Here is a 20,000-nt window from a genome sequence, read left to right on the forward strand (position 1 = left end):
TGTTATGAGTTGATACTCAGTAATAGATCTACTCTGTGTTCGAGATGTGTTATGAGTTGATGCTCAGTAATATATATACTCTGTGTTATGAGTTGATACTCAGTAATAGATCTACTCTGTGTTTTGAGATGTGTTATGAGTTGATACTCAGTAATAGATCTACTCTGTGTTATGAGTTGATACTCAGTAATAGATCTACTCTGTGTTTTGAGATGTGTTATGAGTTGATACTCAGTAATAGATCTACTCTGTGTTATGAGTTGATACTCAGTAATAGATCTACTCTGTGTTTTGAGATGTGTTATGAGTTGATACTCAGTAATAGATCTACTCTGTGTTCGAGATGTGTTATGAGTTGATGCTCAGTAATATATATACTCTGTGTTATGAGTTGATACTCAGTAATAGATCTACTCTGTGTTTTGAGATGTGTTATGAGTTGATACTCGGTAATATATCTACTCTGTGTTTGAGATGTGTTATGAGTTGATACTCAGTAATAGATCTACTCTGTGTTTTGAGATGTGTTATGAGTTGTTAGTCAGTAATAGATCTACTCTGTGTTATGAGTTGATACTCAGTAATAGATCTACTCTGTTTTTTGAGATGTGTTATGAGTTGATACTCAGTAATAGATCTACTCTGTGTTTTGAGATGTGTTATGAGTTGATGCTCAGTAATATATCTACTCTGTGTTATGAGTTGATGCTCAGTAATAGATATTCTCTGTGTTATGACTTGATACTCAGTAATGGATCTACTCTGTGTTTTGAGATGTGTTATGAGTTGATACTCAGTAATAGATCTACTCTGTGTTTGAGATGGGTTATGAGTTGATACTCAGTAATAGATCTACTCTGTGTTTTGAGATGTGTTATGAGTTGATAGTCAGTAATAGATCGACTCTGTGTTATGAGTTGATACTCAGTAATAGAACTACTCTGTGTTTTGAGATGTGTTATGAGTTGATAGTCAGTAATAGATCTACTCTGTGTTATGAGTTGATACTCAGTAATAGATCTACTCTGTGTTTTGAGATGTGTTATGAGTTGATAGTCAGTAATAGATCTACTCTGTGTTATGAGTTGATACTCAGTAATAGATCTACTCTGTGTTTGAGATGGGTTATGAGTTGATACTCAGTAATAGATCTACTCTGTGTTTTGAGATGTGTTATGAGTTGATAATCAGTAATATATCTACTCTGTGTTATGAGATGGGTTATGAGTTGATACTCAGTAATAGATCTACTCTGTGTTATGAGTTGATACTCAGTAATATATCTACTCTGTGTTATGAGATGGGTTATGAGTTGATACTCAGTAATAGATCTACTCTGTGTTATGAGTTGATACTCAGTAATATATCTACTCCGTGTTATGAGTTGATACTCAGTAATATATCTACTCTGTTTTGAGATGTGTTATGAGTTGATACTCAGTAATAGACTACTCTGTGTTTTGAGATGTGTTATGAGTTGATACTCAGTAATAGATCTACTCTGTGTTCGGGATGTGTTATGAGTTGATACTCAGTAATAGATCTACTCTGTGTTATGAGTTGATAATCAGTAATAGATCTACTCTGTGTTATGAGTTGATACTCAGTAATAGATCTACTCTGTGTTATGAGTTGATACTCAGTAATAGATCTACTCTGTGTTATGAGATGATGCTCAGTAATAGATCTACTCTGTGTTCGGGATGTGTTATGAGTTGATACTCAGTAATAGACTACTCTGTGTTTTGAGATGTGCTATGAGTTGATAGTCAGTAATAGATCTACTCTGTGTTATGAGTTGATACTCAGTAATATATCTACTCTGTGTTATGAGATGTGTTATGAGTTGAAACTCAGTAATAGATCTACTCTGTGTTTGAGATGTGTTATGAGTTGAAACTCAGTAATATATCTACTCTGTGTTATGAGATGGGTTATGAGTTGATACTCAGTAATAGATCTACTCTGTGTTATGAGTTGATACTCAGTAATAGATCTACTCTGTGTTTGAGATGTGTTATGAGTTGATACTCAGTAATAGATCTACTCTGTGTTTGAGATGTGCTATGAGTTGATAGTCAGTAATAGATCTACTCTGTGGATCCAAATCATTCACTTCCCTTGCTGGTAAACATGTAGTTAGTTATTGCGGTGTGATACATGTTGCAGGCCATTCCGTAGCAATGCCAATGAAAATCATACTGTATTTGGCTGAGTGCCTACATGTACAGGCCAGACAGGCAGCTAGACTGGCAGGCAGGCTTTTAACAGAATATATAGGCTTATTTTTGCCAGACAGTCAAATAGAGGCAATGGCAATCATTATTAGTAGGCTGTAGGCCTATGTGTATGTGTCTTTCAGAGGAAATGGTAGGCTAAAGTAAAGTCACATTTCTGTTGGACCTTGTGTACAGTTGGACGGATGTCTCTTCATGTTAGACCACAGTGCAGTATAGGTTAGGGTTATTAGTCGTTCAGTATAGGTTAGGGTTATGAGTCGTTCAGTGCAGTATAGGTTAGGGTTATGAGTCGTTCAGTGCAGTATAGGTTAGGGTTATGAGTCGTTCAGTGCAGTATAGGTTAGGGTGATGAGTCATTCAGTGCAGTATAGGTTAGGGTAATGAGTCGTTCAGTGCAGTGTAGGTTAGGGTAATGAGTCGTTCAGTGCAGTGTAGGTTAGGGTTATGAGTCGTTCAGTGCAGTATAGGTTAGGGTTATGAGTCGTTCAGTATAGGTTATGGTTATGAGTCGTTCAGTGCAGTGTAGGTTAGGGTTATGAGTCGTTCAGGATTGGTTAGGGTTATGAGTCGTTCAGTGCAGTATAGGTTAGGGTTATGAGTCGTTCAGTGCAGTGCAGGTTAGGGTAATGAGTCGTTCAGTGCAGTATAGGTTAGGGTTATGAGTCGTTCAGTGCAGTATAGGTTAGGGTTATGAGTCGTTCAGTGCAGTATAGGTTAGGGTAATGAGTCGTTCAGTGCAGTATAGGTTAGGGTTATGAGTCGTTCAGTGCAGTGTAGGTTAGGGTTATGAGTCGTTCAGTGCAGTATAGGTTAGGGTAATGAGTCGTTCAGTGCAGTATAGGTTAGGGTTATGAGTCGTTCAGTGCAGTGTAGGTTAGGGTTATGAGTCGTTCAGTGCAGTATAGGTTAGGGTAATGAGTCGTTCAGTGCAGTATAGGTTAGGGTTATGAGTCGTTCAGTGCAGTGTAGGTTAGGGTTATGAGTCGTTCAGTGCAGTATAGGTTAGGGTTATGAGTCATTCAGTGCAGTATAGGTTAGGGTTATGAGTCGTTCAGTGCAGTATAGGTTAGGGTTATGAGTCGTTCAGTGCAGTATAGGTTAGGGTTATGAGTCATTCAGTGCAGTATAGGTTAGGGTTATGAGTCGTTCAGTGCAGTATAGGTTAGGGTTATGAGTCGTTCAGTGCAGTATAGGTTAGGGTAATGAGTCGTTCAGTGCAGTATCGGTTAGGGTGATGAGTCATTCAGTGCAGTATAGGTTAGGGTAATGAGTCGTTCAGTGCAGTGTAGGTTAGGGTAATGAGTCGTTCAGTGCAGTATAGGTTAGGGTTATGAGTCGTTCAGTGCAGTATAGGTTAGGGTTTTGAGTCGTTCAGTGCAGTATAGGTTAGGGTAATGAGTCGTTCAGTGCAGTATAGGTTAGGGTTATGAGTCATTCAGTGCAGTATAGGTTAGGATAATGAGTCGTTCAGTGCAGTATAGGTTAGGGTTATGAGTCGTTCAGTGCAGTATAGGTTAGGGTAATGAGTCGTTCAGTGCAGTATAGGTTAGGGTGATGAGTCGTTCAGTGCAGTATAGGTTAGGGTTATGAGTCGTTCAGTGCAGTGTAGGTTAGGGTTATGAGTCGTTCAGTGCAGTATAGGTTAGGGTAATGAGTCGTTCAGTGCAGTATAGGTTAGGGTTATGAGTCGTTCAGTGCAGTATAGGTTAGGGTTATGAGTCGTTCAGTGCAGTATAGGTTAGGGTAATGAGTCGTTCAGTGCAGTATAGGTTAGGGTTATGAGTCATTCAGTGCAGTATAGGTTAGGGTTATGAGTCGTTCAGTATAGGTTAGGGTAATGAGTCGTTCAGTGCAGTGTAGGTTAGGGTCATGAGTCGTTCAGTATAGGTTAGGGTAATGAGTAATTCAGTGCAGTATAGGTTAGGGTTATGAGTCGTTCAGTATAGGTTAGGGTAATGAGTCGTTCAGTGCAGTATAGGTTAGGGTAATGAGTCGTTCAGTGCAGTGTAGGTTAGGGTCATGAGTCGTTCAGTATAGGTTAGGGTAATGAGTCGTTCAGTGCAGTGTAGGTTAGGGTTATGAGTCGTTCAGTATAGGTTAGGGTAATGAGTCGTTCAGTGCAGTATAGGTTGGGGTTATGAGTCGTTCAGTGCAGTATAGGTTAGGGTTATGAGTCGTTCAGGATAGGTTAGGGTTATGAGTCATTCAGTGCAGTATAGGTTAGGGTCATGAGTCGTTCAGTGCAATATAGGTTAGGGTTATGAGTTGTTCAGTGCAGAATAGGTTAGGGTTATGAGTCGTTCAGTGCAGTGTAGGTTAGGGTTATGAGTCGTTCAGTGCAGTATAGGTTAGGGTTATGAGTCGTTCAGGATAGGTTAGGGTTATGAGTCATTCAGTGCAGTATAGGTTAGGGTCATGAGTCGTTCAGTGCAATATAGGTTAGAGTTATGAGTTGTTCAGTGCAGTATAGGTTAGGGTAATGAGTCGTTCAGTGCAGTGTAGGTTAGGGTTATGAGTCGTTCAGTGCAGTATAGGTTAGGGTTATGAGTCGTTCTGGATAGGTTAGGGTTATGAGTCGTTCAGTGCAGTATAGGTTAGGGTTATGAGTCGTTCAGTGCAGTATAGGTTAGGGTTATGAGTCGTTCAGTGCAGTATAGGTTAGGGTTATGAGTCATTCAGTGCAGTATAGGTTAGGGTAATGAGTCGTTCAGTGCAGTATAGGTTAGGGTAATGAGTCGTTCAGTGGGGGTGAATTAATGATTTGTTGTTGGGGTGTTTGGTGCACCCCGGGCTCCTTTGAGCGAGAGAAAGAGAGGTGGGGAGAGAGACAGATGGGGGGGGGGGGGAGAGGGGGAGAGAGAGGGAGAGAGACAGAGAGACAGAGACAGAGAGACAGAGAGAGGGAGAGAGACAGAGAGAGACAGAGAGAGAGAGAAAGAGAGATGGGGAGAGAGAGAGAAAGAGAGAGAGAGAGAGAGAGGGAGAGAGACAGAGAGAGAGAGGAGAGAGAGAGAGAGAGTAAATACCACCAATATGAATCTGTTTATTTATCTTCCCCTACTATTCGTACTATAACTATTTGCACATTGCTAAAACATTACTGATAATATATAACACTTGAAATGTCTTGATCTTTTTCGAACATTTTGGAGTGAAATGTTTACTGTTAATTTCTTTTTTTTTTCTATTTTTCTCATTTTTGTTCAATTCAATTGCTCAGGCAATGTAAACACATGTTGCCAATAAAGCATGGGAAACATGTTGAACTGAAATTGAATTGAGAGAGAGAGAACGAAAGAGAGAGAGAGAGAGAGAGTACCGCCTCAGCCTCCTCTCTTCCTCTCCTCCTCTGTTGAGTTCCGCTGATGTCAGTGAGCCAGGCGATGTCATGTTGGTTTCTATTTACAGGGTTCTCGTTCTCTCTCTCTCTCTCCCCGACACTGATTCGAACGCACCACATAGTTATATCCGCTGACACCGTGGAATGATGCGCCGATGAAACAAACAACACCGGACAACACATCGTCCCGATTTCACGCATATTCCCTCTTATTCTGTCCTCGTCGCTTCCGATACAAAATGATGCACCTTTCAAACGATTCGCATCGCGTCGTAGCTACAACAATTCAATAACATCCCCCGCTCTCCGCCATTCCCTGTGGATGCTGCTGGTAGTATGGTGATGCGGGCGATAAAATAGAGCTCCGTTTGGTGAAAGACTTGCGAGGCTTCGGGTCAACCGGGGGAGGTGACGGGGTTCAGTTTAAAGGTAAGAGCAGTACAATGCAGATTCATGCTGGCCGGAGCACTGCAATGGTATTTTTTTTTGTTTAGCGGTGCGAGAGAGCGGGAGGGAGGGAGAGAGAGAGAGAGAGGACGAGAAGGGACGGGAGAATAGTCATCCCTTCCTTCGGTTAGCTTTTCTGCTGCCGCATCGCTTATTCCCCGTTCAGCTCTATTACACCGATATGTGTTGCGTGCAGCACAAACCGAATATTGGACCGATCACAAGCTGATGTGAAATGGGTTTAATATTCGATCCGTTTGTAAAAGCCCAAGGCTAACGTCTGATGGTGAAGCCTATAGCCTGGGTTACTGTCGGCAGTCATAGACACTATTTGATGACGGGAATGCTATTAATTGTATATTTTGTCGATATGAATAATGATGCCGACTGCATCTGAAGGTTTTGACAATGAAGAATGCATAGAGTTTATTTTATCTGCGATGATTGTTGATCAGGCGCAAACGTTACACCTCTCAGCGTCGGCCATCGATTTAAACTGTTTATGTATGGCCTTGGTATCTTTATTCAGAGTAAACACGTCCTATTGTAACTTACTGCTGTGCTACTGTGCCATCGGCATTACGTAATATTGTAGGCTAGTCTAGTAGGGATGCTTGCTTAGATATAGGCCTCTGCCACTATAAACAACCGCTCTGTTCTATTTCCAGTGCAAGCCTGCCAAGGGAGTGTCGCCAAGTGTTCTGTGAATTATTCAAACGAAAAATAATGCTTTGTTTGCCCAGAAATCGTGTCTGTTTCTGTGCAGGCTATATTGTACATAAGAGCGAGGCTCTCCAACATCAAGCACGCAGGTTTTTGGGAAACACAGTCAGTCTGCGGCTCAGCTATCTACATAAGAACTGCCCAGTGGTGTTTATCTACTCAGTCCCTTGAGTGACAGACAGGCAGGTCCATAGACAATGTGTTAAATATATTTTTATTTAACCAGGTAAGTTGACTGACAACACATTCTCAGTCACAGCAACAACCTGGTGAATAGTGGAAGGGGAGATGAATGAGATGAATGAGCCAATTGGAAGCCGGCGATGATTAGGTAGCCAATGATGGTATGAGGGCCAGATCACTACCCCCCCCCCCCCCTCTCTCTCTCTCTGATCCAATGTTTACCATGTATTAATTCTTTCTCCCTCCTCCTAGGTTCCCAATGTTGAACATGTCGACCCCCAGCGAGCTCAAGTCTCCGTGTGTCCCGAGGAACGGCATGGTCAAGCTCCCCCCTCAGCCCAACGGTTTGGGCAGCGCCAGCATCACCAAGGGCACGCCCGCCGCCAAGAACCGCCTGTGCCAATCCTCCTCCGTGCCCGGCATCCTACCCCCGCCTTCCCTACCCTACCACCTGGACCCCCTCAACCCCCTGGGTCCCTCTCTCCTGGGTCCAGACCTGGACCACAGCCCCCTGATGGTCCTCAAACCCCCGCTGCGCCAGGTCCCCCTCACCTTCCCCAAGCCTCACCTTCCCCTCCCCCTGCCTCTGGCCCTTCTGCCGCCCCTGGAGCGCCAGCTGGCCCTGGATGAGAAGCTGCTCAACAGGCTGCTGTGGTATTTCACCACGGCTGAGAAGTGTGTCCTGGCCCAGGTGTGTAGGACCTGGAGGAAAGTGCTGTACCAGTCTAAGTTCTGGGAGGGTGTCACGCCCATCCTCCACGCCAAGGAGCTGTACGCCCTGCTCCCCGGCGGAGACAAGGAGTTTGTCAGCCTGCAGGCCTTCGCTCTCAGGGGGTTCCAGGCGTTCTGTCTGGTGGGAGTTTCAGACCTGGACATCTGTGAGTTCATTGATAACTACCCCTTGTCCAAGAAGGGGGTGAAGTCGGTCAGTCTGAAGAGGTCCACCATTACAGACGCAGGCCTGGAGGTGAGTCATTGTCATATATATATATATATACAGTGGGGGGCAAAAAAAACGTATTTAGTCAGCCACCAATTGTGCAAGTTCTCCCACTTAAAAAGATGAGAGAGGCCTGTAATTTTCATCATAGGTACAAATAAATTCATTTAAAAAAATCCTACAATGTGGTTTTCTGGATTTTCTTTCCCTCATTTTGTCTGTCATAGTTGAACTGTACCCATGATGGAAATTACAGGCCTCTCTCATCTTTTTAAGTGGGAGAACTTGCACAATTGGTGGCTGACTAAATACTGTTTCCCCCCACTGTATTTACTGTCAGCGGGCTGTGGTCCAGGTCTGGACCCAGGAGAGAAGCTGCGTTGGGCAAGGGTCCCAGGAGAGAAGCTGTGGTAGGCAAGGGTCCCAGGGGGTTGAGGGCCGTCAGCGGGCTGTGACTCCAGGTCTGAACCCAGGAGAGAAGCTGTGGTAGGCAAGGGTCCCAGGAGAGAAGCTGCGGTAGGCAAGGGTCCCAGGAGAGAAGCTGTGGTGGGCAAGGGTCCCAGGAGAGAAGCTGTGGTAGGCAAGGGTCCCAGGAGAGAAGCTGCGGTAGGCAAGGGTCCCAGGAGAGAAGCTGTGGTGGGCAAGGGTCCCAGGAGAGAAGCTGTGGTAGGCAAGGGTCCCAGGAGAGAAGCTGTGGTGGGCAAGGGTCCCAGGAGAGAAGCTGTGGTGGGCAAGGGTCCCAGGAGAGAAGCTGTGGTGGGCAAGGGTCCCAGGAGAGAAGCTGTGGTGGGCAAGGGTCCCAGGAGAGAAGCTGTGGTGGGCAAGGGTCCCAGGAGATAAGCTGTGGTAGGCAAGGGTCCCAGGAGAGAAGCTGCGGTGGGCAAGGGACCCAGGAGAGAAGCTGTGGTGGGCAAGGGACCCAGGGGAGAAGCTGTGGTGGGCAAGGGTCCCAGGAGAGAAGCTGTGGTGGGCAAGGGTCCCAGGGGGTTGAGGGCTGTCAGCGGGCTGTGACTCCAGGTCTGGACCCAGGAGAGAAGCTGCGGTAGGTCCCAGGGGGTTGAGGGGGTCCTGGTGGTAGGGTAGGGAAGGTGGGGGTAGGATGCCGGGCACGGAGGGTTCTTATATAGTTACAGTCATGTGAACACAAACATGCCATTTAGCACAGCCTTTCTACAACCTCTCCTTGGGGACAAGCCTGTCCATGGATTTAAACTATTCCACAGCTAGCAGCTGATTCAACTGGTCAACTAATCATCAACTAATCATAAACGAATCATCAACTAATCATCAAGCCCTTGACTGCTTCAATCAGGTGAGCTAGTTCAGGGCTACAGTAAAACTGTGAAACGTCCGAGAGACCCTGAGGGAAAAAGCGTGTAGTGTGTGCATGCTATTTCATATGGATGACCCCAGCGGGAATCAACAATGTGTACTCAATGTGTCCTACAGTAGATGGAGCTTCCATTAGTCCGACAGTACATGTAGCTTCCATTAGTCCTACAGTAGATGGAGCTTCCATTAGTCCTACAGTAGATGGAGCTCCCATTAGTCCTACAGTAGATGTAGCTTCCATTAGTCCTACAGTAGATGGAGCTTCCATTAGTCCTACAGTAGATGTAGCTTCCATTAGTCCTACAGTAGATGGAGCTTCCATTAGTCCTACAGTAGATGGAGCTCCCATTAGTCCTACAGTAGATGTAGCTTCCATTAGTCCTACAGTAGATGGAGCTTCCATTAGTCCTACAGTACATGGAGCTTCCATTAGTCCTACAGTAGATGTAGCTTCCATTAGTCCTACAGTAGATGTAGCTTCCATTAGTCCTACAGTAGATGTAGCTTCCATTAGTCCTACAGTAGATGTAGCTTCCATTAGTCTTACAGTACATGTAGCTTCCATTAGTCCTACAGTAGATGTAGCTTCCATTAGTCCTACAGTACATGTAGCTTCCATTAGTCCTACAGTAGATGTAGCTTCCATTAGTCCTACAGTACATGTAGCTTCCATTAGTCCTACAGTAGATGTAGCTTCCATTAGTCCTACAGTAGATGTAGCTTCCATTAGTCCTACAGTAGATGTAGCTTCCATTAGTCCTACAGTAGATGTAGCTTCCATTAGTCCTACAGTACATGTAGCTTCCATTAGTCCTACAGTAGATGTAGCGTCCATTAGTCCTACAGTAGATGTAGCTTCCATTAGTCCTACAGTAGATGGAGCTTCCATTAGTCCTACAGTAGATGTAGCTTCCATTAGTCCTACAGTAGATGTAGCTTCCATTAGTCCTACAGTAGATGTAGCTTCCATTAGTCCTACAGTAGATGGAGCTTCCATTAGTCCTACAGTAGATGTAGCTTCCATTAGTCCTACAGTAGATGTGGCTTCCATTAGTCCGACAGTAGATGGAGCTTTCATTAGTCCTACAGTACATGTAACTTCCATTAGTCCTACAGTAGATGTAGCTTCCATTAGTCCTACAGTAGATGTAGCTTCCATTAGTCCTACAGTAGATGTAGCTTCCATTAGTCTTACAGTACATTTAGCTTCCATTAGTCCTACAGTAGATGTAGCTTCCATTAGTCCTACAGTACATGTAGCTTCCATTAGTCCTACAGTAGATGTAGCTTCCATTAGTCCTACAGTAGATGTAGCTTCCATTAGTCCTACAGTAGATGGAGCTTCCATTAGTCCTACAGTAGATGGAGCTTCCATTAGTCCTACAGTAGATGGAGCTTCCATTAGTCCTACAGTAGATGTAGCTTCCATTAGTCCTACAGTAGATGGAGCTTCCATTAGTCCTACAGTAGATGGAGCTTCCATTAGTCCTACAGTAGATGGAGCTTCCATTAGTCCTACAGTAGATGTAGCTTCCATTAGTCCTACAGTAGATGTGGCTTCCATTAGTCCGACAGTAGATGTAGCTTCCATTAGTCCTACAGTAGATGTGGCTTCCATTAGTCCGACAGTAGATGTAGATTCCATTAGTCCTACAGTAGATGTAGCTTCCATTAGTCCTACAGTAGATGTAGCTTCCATTAGTCCTACAGTAGATGTAGCTTCCATTAGTCCTACAGTACATGTAGCTTCCATTAGTCCTACAGTAGATGGAGCTTCCATTAGTCCTACAGTAGATGGAGCTTCCATTAGTCCTACAGTAGATGGAGCTTCCATTAGTCCTACAGTAGATGTAGCTTCCATTAGTCCTACATATAGTAATATAACATGTTTTTTTATAGTAATATAACACAATACTTTATAGTAATATAACACAATACTTTATAGTAATATAACACAATACTTTATAGTAATATAACACAATACTTTATAGTAATATAACACAATACTTTATAGTAATATAACACAATACTTTATAGTAATATAACATAATACTTTATAGTAATATAACACAATACTTTATAGTAATATAACACAATACTTTATAGTAATATAACACCTTACTTTATAGTAATATAACGCAATACTTTATAGTAATATAACACCTTACTTTATAGTAATATAACGCAATACTTTATAGTAATATAACACCTTACTTTATAGTAATATAACGCAATACTTTATAGTAATATAACATGTTTCTTTATAGTAATATAACATGTTACTTTATAGTAATATAACATGTTACTTTATAGTAATATAACACCTTACTTTATAGTAATATAACACAATACTTTATAGTAATATAACGTGTTACTTTATAGTAATATAACGTGTTACTTTATAGTAATATAACGCAATACTATATAGTAATATAACGCAATACTTTATAGTAATATACCGTGTTACTTTATAGTAATATAACACAATACTATATAGTAATATAACACAATACTTTATAGTAATATAACGTGTTACTTTATAGTAATATAACGCAATACTATATAGTAATATAACGCAATACTTTATAGTAATATACCGTGTTACTTTAAAGTAATTTAACGTGTTACTTTTGTTAATCCTCAGCATCAATATCAACACAATGCACTCCCTGAACTCAGGAAAGCCTGCCACCCCACCGCTGCGTAACCTAGTAACAGTCACCGGGCGAGCTGGATTCCGCTGTAGCTGGGCACCATGTCAACTAGGTCACCGGGGATCACATGGAATGTGGAATGTCACATCACATGACCTTGCTCACTGGTCACATGATCATGGGACAGAGAGAGGAGAGATATTCTATTAGAATGGTTAATGGTTAAGGTTAGTGTTTGAGGCTGGTGAGCTGGTCCTAGATCTGTGGAATGTTTATCCCCAGCAGGTAAACAATCGATAGAGTGAGTAGAATGAACATGAGTCTCTGTGAAACGTGAGATGTCACAGGAGTGCAGTGTGCTGTAAGATGCAATCCAACCATTGTCTATTATAATAACAATAGCATAGCTGAGTTTCTGATCGTCTCTGTAAACACAGCATCACCGAGGGAGAAAAGGTTGTGGTGTTGTGAGTATGGACTACTGTGGTGGAGTTGTGAATATGGACTACTGTGGTGTTGTGAGTATGGACTACTGTGGTGTTGTTGTGAGTATGGACTACTGTGGTGGAGTTGTGAATATGGACTACTGTGGTGTTGTTGTGAGTATGGACTACTGTGGTGGTGTTGTGAATATGGACTACTGTGGTGGAGTTGTGAATATGGACTACTGTGGTGTTGTGAGTATGGACTACTGTGGTGTTGTGAGTATGGACTACTGTGGTGTTGTGAGTATGGACTACTGTGGTGGTGTTGTGAGTATGGACTACTGTGGTGTTGTTGTGAGTATGGACTACTGTGGTGTTGTTGTGAGTATGGACTACTGTGGTGTTGTTGTGAGTATGGACTACTGTGGTGGAGCTGTGAGTATGGACTACTGTGGTGTTGTGAGTATGGACTACTGTGGTGTTGTGAGTATGGACTACTGTGGTGTTGTGAGTATGGACTACTGTGGTGGTGTTGTGAGTATGGACTACTGTGGTGGTGTTGTGAGTATGGACTACTGTGGTGTTGTTGTGAGTATGGACTACTGTGGTGTTGTTGTGAGTATGGACTACTGTGGTGTTGTTGTGAGTATGGACTACTGTGGTGGAGCTGTGAGTATGGACTACTGTGGTGTTGTGAGTATGGACTACTGTGTTGTTGTATGGATTACTGTGGTGTTGCTGTTAGTATGGACTACTGTGGTGTTGTGAGTATGGAGTACTGTGGTGTTGTGAGTATGGACTACTGTCGTGGTGTTGTGAGTATGGACTACTGTGTTGTTGTGAATATGGACTACTGTGTTGTTGTGAGTATGGACTACTGTGGTGTTGTTGTGAGTATGGACTACTGTGGTGGTGTTGTGAGTATGGACTACTGTGTTGTTGTGAATATGGACTACTGTGGCGTTGTTGTGAGTATGGACTACTGTGGTGTTGTTGTGAGTATGGACTACTGTGGTGTTGTTGTGAGTATGGACTACTGTGGTGTTGTTGTGAGTATGGACTACTGTGGTGTTGTTGTGAGTATGGACTACTGTGGTGTTGTTGTGAGTATGGACTACTGTGGTGGTGTTGTGAGTATGGACTACTGTGGTGGTGTTGTGAATATGGACTACTGTGGTGTTGTTGTGAGTATGGACTACTGTGTTGTTGTTAGTATGGATTACTGTGGTGTTGTTGTTAGTATGGACTACTGTGTTGTTGTGAATTTGGACTACTGTGTTGTTGTGAGTATGGACTACTGTGGTGTTGTTGTGAGGACTACTGTGGTGGTGTTGTGAGTATGGACTACTGTGTTGTTGTGAGTATGGACTACTGTGTTGTTGTGAGTATGGACTACTGTGGTGTTGTGAGTATGGACTACTGTGGTGTTGTTGTGAGTATGGACTACTGTGGTGTTGTTGTGAGTATGGACTACTGTGGTGTTGTTGTGACTATGGACTACTGTGTTGTTGTGAGTATGGACTACTGTGGTGGTGTTGTGAGTATGGACTACTGTGGTGGTGTTGTGAATATGGACTACTGTGGTGGTGTTGTTCATTAATAAATTCATAAAAAATCCTACAATGTGATTTTCTGGATTTTTTTTCTCATTTGGACTGTCATAGTTGAAGTGTACCTATGATGAAAATTACCTCTCTCATCTTTTTAAGTGGGAGAACTTGCACAATTGGTGGCTGACTAAATACTTTTTTGCCCCACTGTAATCTGCTGCGTGATTTATGTTGGAGTTTTTGTTAAAACCGAAGATTTAGTTACAGTGCGATTTAACAGGCCACATTCAACACAATTGTGAGGTTCAGTATTGGAGCCCCGGTTATTTAGAAGGTTGCCTCTTGAGTTAGTTCATAGTGCAGAGGTCTTTGCGAAAGGGGAACATGTCGACCTTACAGTATATTGTGCACCTTATTGTCAGGGACATTGTTGTGGTTGTGTTGTTGATGAGATGAGCTGACGTTCACAGTCACAGGAAGTTGTGTTGTTGATGAGATGAGCTGACGTTCAGAGTCACAGGAAGTTGTGTTGTTGATGAGATGAGCTGACGTTCAGAGTCACAGGAAGTTGTGTTGTTGATGAGATGAGCTGACGTTCAGAGTCACAGGAAGTTGTGTTGTTGATGAGATGAGCTGATGTTCAGAGTCACAGGAAGTGGTGTTGTTGATGAGATGAGCTGACGTTCAGCGTCACAGGAAGTGGTGTTGTTGATGAGATGAGCTGACGTTCAGAGTCACAGGAAGTGGTGTTGTTGATGAGATGAGCTGACGTTCAGAGTCACAGGAAGTATGGTACCGGATGAGGCTCCTGGTCCGTAGTTTGAATATGACCGTTGGAGGATAAACAGTCATTGAGTTGACTTAAATCACTTAGGCTTAGGATTCAATCCCCGATTGCACTTTGTCCACTATGCACCATTTAAAGGTAATGTTCCCACTTTAGCGGAGACTGCATTCACAGTAAACGCTGCGTTTTGTCGGCTCAATTGGAAATTACCTTTAAATGTCTAGCGTGCAATACCTGGCATCTACTGCTGATCAGAGTGAATCCTTAGAGTTACAGTGCCTTCAGAAAGTATTCAGACCCCTTGACTTTTTACACATTTCTAAAATTGTTTTTTTTCTAAATCCTCATCAATCTACACACAATAGCCCATAATGACTAATGGGGCGGCAGGGTAGCCTAGTGGTAAGAGCGTTGGACTAGTAACTGAAAGGTTGCAAGATCGAGTCCCCGAGCTGACGAGGTAAAAATCTGTCGTTCTGCCCCTGAACAAAGCAGTTAACCCACTGTTCCTAGGCCGTCACTGTAAATAAGAATTTGTTCTTAACTGACCTGCCTTGTTAAATAAAGGTTAAATAAAATAAAAAAGCTTTTTAGAATTTTTTGCAAATGTATTCAAAAGTAAAAAACAGAAATATCTTATTTACATAAGTATTCAGACCCTTTGCTATGAGGCTTAAAATTGAGCTCAGGTGCATCCTGTTTCCATTGATCATCCTTGAGATGTTTCTACAACTTGATTGGAGTCCACCTGTGGTAAATTCAGATGATTGGTCATGATTTGGAAAGGCACACATCTTTCTATATAAAGTCCCAGAGTTGACAGTGCATGTCAGAGTAAAAACCAAGCCATGTTGTGGTAGAAGGAATTGTCCGTACAGCTCAGAGACAGGATTGTGTCGAGGCACAGATCTGGGGAAGGGTACCAAAACATTTCTGCGGCATTGAAGGTCCCCAAGAACACAATGGCCTCCATCATTCTTAAATGGAAGAAGATTGGAACCACCAAGACTCTTCCTAGGGCTGGCCACCCGGCCAAACTGAGCAATCGGGGAAGAAGGGCCTTGGTCAGGGAGGTAACCAAGAACCCGATGGTCACTCTGATAGATTTCCTCTGTGGAGATAGGAGAACCATCTGTGCAGCACTCCACCAATCAGCCCTGATTGGTAGAGTGGCCAGATGGAAGCCACTCCTCTGTAAAAGGCACATGACAGCCCGCTTGGAGTTTGCCAAAAGGCATCTAAAGGACTCTCAGACCATGAGAAACAAGATTCTCTCGTCTGATGAAACCAAGATTGAACTCTTTGGCCTGAATGCCAAGTGTCACGTCTAGAGGAGACCTGGCTCCATCCCTACAGTGAAGCATGGTGGTGGCAGCATCATGCTGTGGAAATGTTTTTTTACCTGCAGGGACTGGGAGACTAGTCAGGATGGAGGGAAAGATGAACGGAGCAAAGTACAGAGAGATCCTTGATGAAAACCTGCTCCAGAGCGCTGATTTTTAATACATTTGCGAAAATGTCTAAAAACCTGTTTTTGCTTCGTCATTATTGGATATTGTGATGTCATTATGGGGTATTGTGATGTCATTATGGGGTATTGTGATGTCATTATGGGGTATTGTGATGTCATTATTGGATATTGTGCGTAGATTGATGAGGGGAAAAACAATTTAATCAATATTAGAATAAGGCTGTAACGTAACAAAATGTGGAAAAAGTCAAGGGGTCTGAATACCTTCCAAATACACTTTAGTATCACAGTTATATCTGAGTTATATCAGTTATATCTGAGTTATATCCGAGTTATATCAGTTATATCTGAGTTATATCCGAGTTATATCAGTTATATCTGAGTTATATCCGAGTTATATCAGTTATATCCGAGTTATATCAGTTATATCGGAGTTATATCAGTGATATCAGTTATATCATTTATATCTGAGTTATATCAGTTATATCAGTTATATCTGAGTTATATCAGTTATATCAGTTATATCTGAGTTATATCAGTTATATCCGAGTTATATCAGTTATATCAGTTATATCAGTTATATCTGAGTTATATCAGTTATATCCGAGTTATATCAGTTATATCTGAGTTATATCAGTTATATCTGAGTTATATCAGTTATATCAGTTATATCAGTTATATCTGAGTTATATCAGTTATATCTGAGTTATATCAGTTATATCAGTTATATCCAAGTTATATCAGAGTTATATCAGTTATATCTGAGTTATATCAGTTATATCAGTTATATCTGAGTTATATCAGTTATATCAGTTATATCTGAGTTATATCAGTTATATCAGTTATATCTGAGTTATATCAGTTATATCAGAGTTATATCAGTTGTATCCGAGTTGTATCAGTTATATCCGAGTTGTATCAGAGTTGTATCAGAGTTGTATCAGAGTTGTATCAGTTATATCAGTTATATCAGTTATATCAGTTATATCAGTTATATCTGAGTTATATCAGTTATATCAGTTGTATCAGAGTTGTATCAGAGTTGTATCAGAGTTGTATCAGAGTTATATCGTTGTAAACTCAGTGTGTGTTCTCTGTGGTGTGTGTGTGTGTATAGGTGATGCCGGATAGGTGTGTGTGTATTCTGTAAACTCAGTGTGTGTTCTCTGTGGTGTGTGTAGGTGATGCTGGATAGGTGTGTGTGTATTCTTTAAACTCAGTGTGTGTTCTCTGTGGTGTGTGTGTGTAGGTGATGCTGAATAAGGGTGTGTGTATTCTGCAAACTCAGTGTGTGTTCTCTGTGTGTGTGTGTAGGTGATGCTGGATAGGTGTGTGTGTATTGTGTAATCTCAGTGTGTTGTCTGTGGTGTGTGTGTGTAGGTGATGCTGGATAGGTGTGTGTGTATTGTGTAATCTCAGTGTGTTGTCTGTGGTGTGTGTGTGTAGGTGATGCTGGATAGGTGTGTGTGTATTCTTTAAACTCAGTGTGTGTTCTCTGTAGTGTGTGTGTGTGTAGGTGATGCTGGATAGGTGTGTGTGTATTGTGTAATCTCAGTGTGTTGTCTGTGGTGTGTGTGTATTGTGTAATATATGTTGTGTGTGTGTGTGTGTGTGTAGGTGATGCTGGATAGGTGTGTGTGTGTATTGTGTAATCTCAGTATGTTCTCTGTGGTGTGTGTGTAGGTGATGCTGGTTAGGGGGGTGTGTACTGTGTAATCTCATTGTGTTCTCTGTGGTGTGTGTGTGTGTGTGTGTGTGTGTGTGTGTGTGTGTGTGTGTGTGTGTGATGCTGGATAGGTGTGTGTGTGTATTGTGTAATCTCAGTGTGGTGTGTGTGTAGGTGATGCTGGATAGGGGTGTGTGTATTGTGTAATATCAGTGTGTTCTCTGTGGTGTGTGTAGTTGATGCTGGATAGGTGTGTGTGTATTGTGTAATCTCAGTGTGTTGTCTGGTGTGTGTGTAGGTGATGCTGGATAGGTGTGTGTGTATTGTGTAATCTCAGTTTGTGTTCTCTGGTGTGTGTGTAGGTGATGCTGGATAGGTGTGTGTGTGTATTGTGTAATCTCAGTGTGTTCTCTGGTGTGTGTGTAGGTGATGCTGGATAGGTGTGTGTGTGTATTGTGTAATCTCAGTGTGTTCTCTGGTGTGTGTAGGTGATGCTGGATAGGTGTGTGTGTATTGTGTAATCTCAGTGTGTTCTCTGTGGTGTGTGTGTAGGTGATGCTGGATAGGTGTGTGTGTATTGTGTAATCTCAGTGTGTTCTCTGTGGTGTGTGTGTAGGTGATGCTGGATAGGTGTGTGTGTGTAGGTGATGCTGGATAGGGGTGTGTGTATTGTGTAATCTCAGTGTGTTCTCTGTGGTGTGTGTGTAGGTGATGCTGGATAGGTGTGTGTGTATTGTGTAATCTCAGTGTGTTCTCTGTGGTGTGTGTGTAGGTGATGCTGGATAGGTGTGTGTGTATTGTGTAATCTCAGTGTGTTCTCTGTGGTGTGTGTGTAGGTGATGCTGGATAGGTGTGTGTGTATTGTGTAATCTCAGTGTGTTGTCTGGTGTGTGTAGGTGATGCTGGAACAGATGCAGGGTCTGATGCACCTGGAGTTGGCCGGTTGTAATGACTTCACGGAGGCCGGTCTGTGGTCCAGCCTGAACGCACGGCTCACCTCGCTCAGCGTCAGCGACTGTATCAACGTAGCGGACGACGCCATCGCTGCCATCTCACAGCTACTGCCCAACCTGTCAGAGCTCAGCCTGCAGGCCTACCACGTAACCGACACAGCCATGGCTTACTTCACAGCCAAACAGGTAGGTTACAATCCTACACTGTTATAGAGAGCACGCAGGTACTGGTACACACACACACACGTCTTCCCTTCCCCCTCTCTCCGTCCTCTCTGTAGGCCTGCAGATCAGTTCCCCTACCGGCCGGAGGGGCCCCCATTGATCCTCTCATGATGAGTTCAGAGATATAATCCTAAACCTCATTCTCTCTCTCTCTCTCCCTGTCTCTCTCTCTCTCTCTCTCCCCCCCCTCCCTCCCTCCCTCCCTCCCTCCCTCCCTCCCTCCCTCCCTCCCCCTCAGGGCTACACCACTCACACGCTGCGTCTCCACTCGTGTTGGGAGATCACCAACCATGGTGTGGTTAACATGGTCCACAGCCTGCCCAACCTCACGGCTCTGAGCCTGTCAGGCTGCTCTAAAATCACTGATGATGGGGTGGAGCTGGTAGCAGAGAACCTGAGGAAGCTGCGGAGCCTGGACCTCTCCTGGTGCCCACGCATCACTGACATGGCCCTGGAGTACATCGCCTGTGACCTCCACAAACTAGAGGAGCTGGTACTGGACAGGTGAGAGCGGAGTATAGTGTAGTGTAATGTGTAGTATAGTATAGTATAGTAGTGTGTATTATAGTAGGGTATAGGGTGTAGTATAGTAGTGTGGAGTATAGCAGGTAGTAGTATAGTGTGTGTGGTGGGGGGGTCTGGGATCTGCTGAGTACAGTTATTTCAGAAAGAAAACCAGTATAGTATGAAAAGTATCATTATGGTCACTCTCTCTCTCTCTCTCTCTCTCTCTCTCTCTCTCTCTCTCTCTCTCTCTCTCTCTCTCTCTCTGTCTCTGTCTCTCTCTCTCTCTCTCTCTCTCTCTCTCTCTCTCTCTGTCTCTCTCTCTCTGTCTCTCTCTCTCTCTCTCTCTCTCTCTCTCTCTCTCTCTCTCTGTCTCTCTCTCTCTCTCTCTCTCTCTCTCTCTCTCTCTCTCTCCCCCCCCCTCTCTCTCTGTCTCTCTCTCTCCCCCCTTTCTCTCCCCCCTCTCTCTCTCTCTCTCTTTCCAGATGTGTGAGGATTACAGATACAGGTCTAGGTTACCTGTCCACCATGTCTTCTTTGAGGAGTCTCTACCTGCGCTG

General features: G+C 43.2%; 1 protein-coding gene across 4 annotated transcripts in view; it reads left to right on the top strand.

Moving 5' to 3' along the window:
• fbxl16 (F-box and leucine rich repeat protein 16) overlaps positions 1–20,000 on the top strand; it is a 54,737-nt gene that overhangs the window by 25,703 nt on the left and 9,034 nt on the right. The window contains exons 1-5 of one of the 4 annotated variants that reach the window (XM_090197799.1): positions 5,605–6,009; positions 7,186–7,900; positions 18,655–18,897; positions 19,175–19,440; positions 19,926–20,000. The exon at positions 19,926–20,000 is cut by the window's right edge and continues 10 nt beyond it. In XM_090197799.1, coding sequence (XP_090053925.1) covers positions 7,193–7,900; positions 18,655–18,897; positions 19,175–19,440; positions 19,926–20,000 — 1,292 coding nt within the window. In that variant the 5' untranslated portion in view covers positions 5,605–6,009; positions 7,186–7,192. Of the gene's footprint in view, positions 1–5,604; positions 6,010–7,185; positions 7,901–12,034; positions 12,161–18,654; positions 18,898–19,174; positions 19,441–19,925 lie in introns of those variants that run through there. The other 3 variants (XM_090197798.1, XM_090197800.1, XM_090197801.1) reach the window with 3 other exon arrangements.

This window comes from Oncorhynchus mykiss, chromosome 13 (assembly GCF_057628025.1).
Source record: "Oncorhynchus mykiss isolate SJ-2025 chromosome 13, ASM5762802v1, whole genome shotgun sequence".
Classification (NCBI taxonomy): Eukaryota; Metazoa; Chordata; class Actinopteri; order Salmoniformes; family Salmonidae; genus Oncorhynchus; species Oncorhynchus mykiss.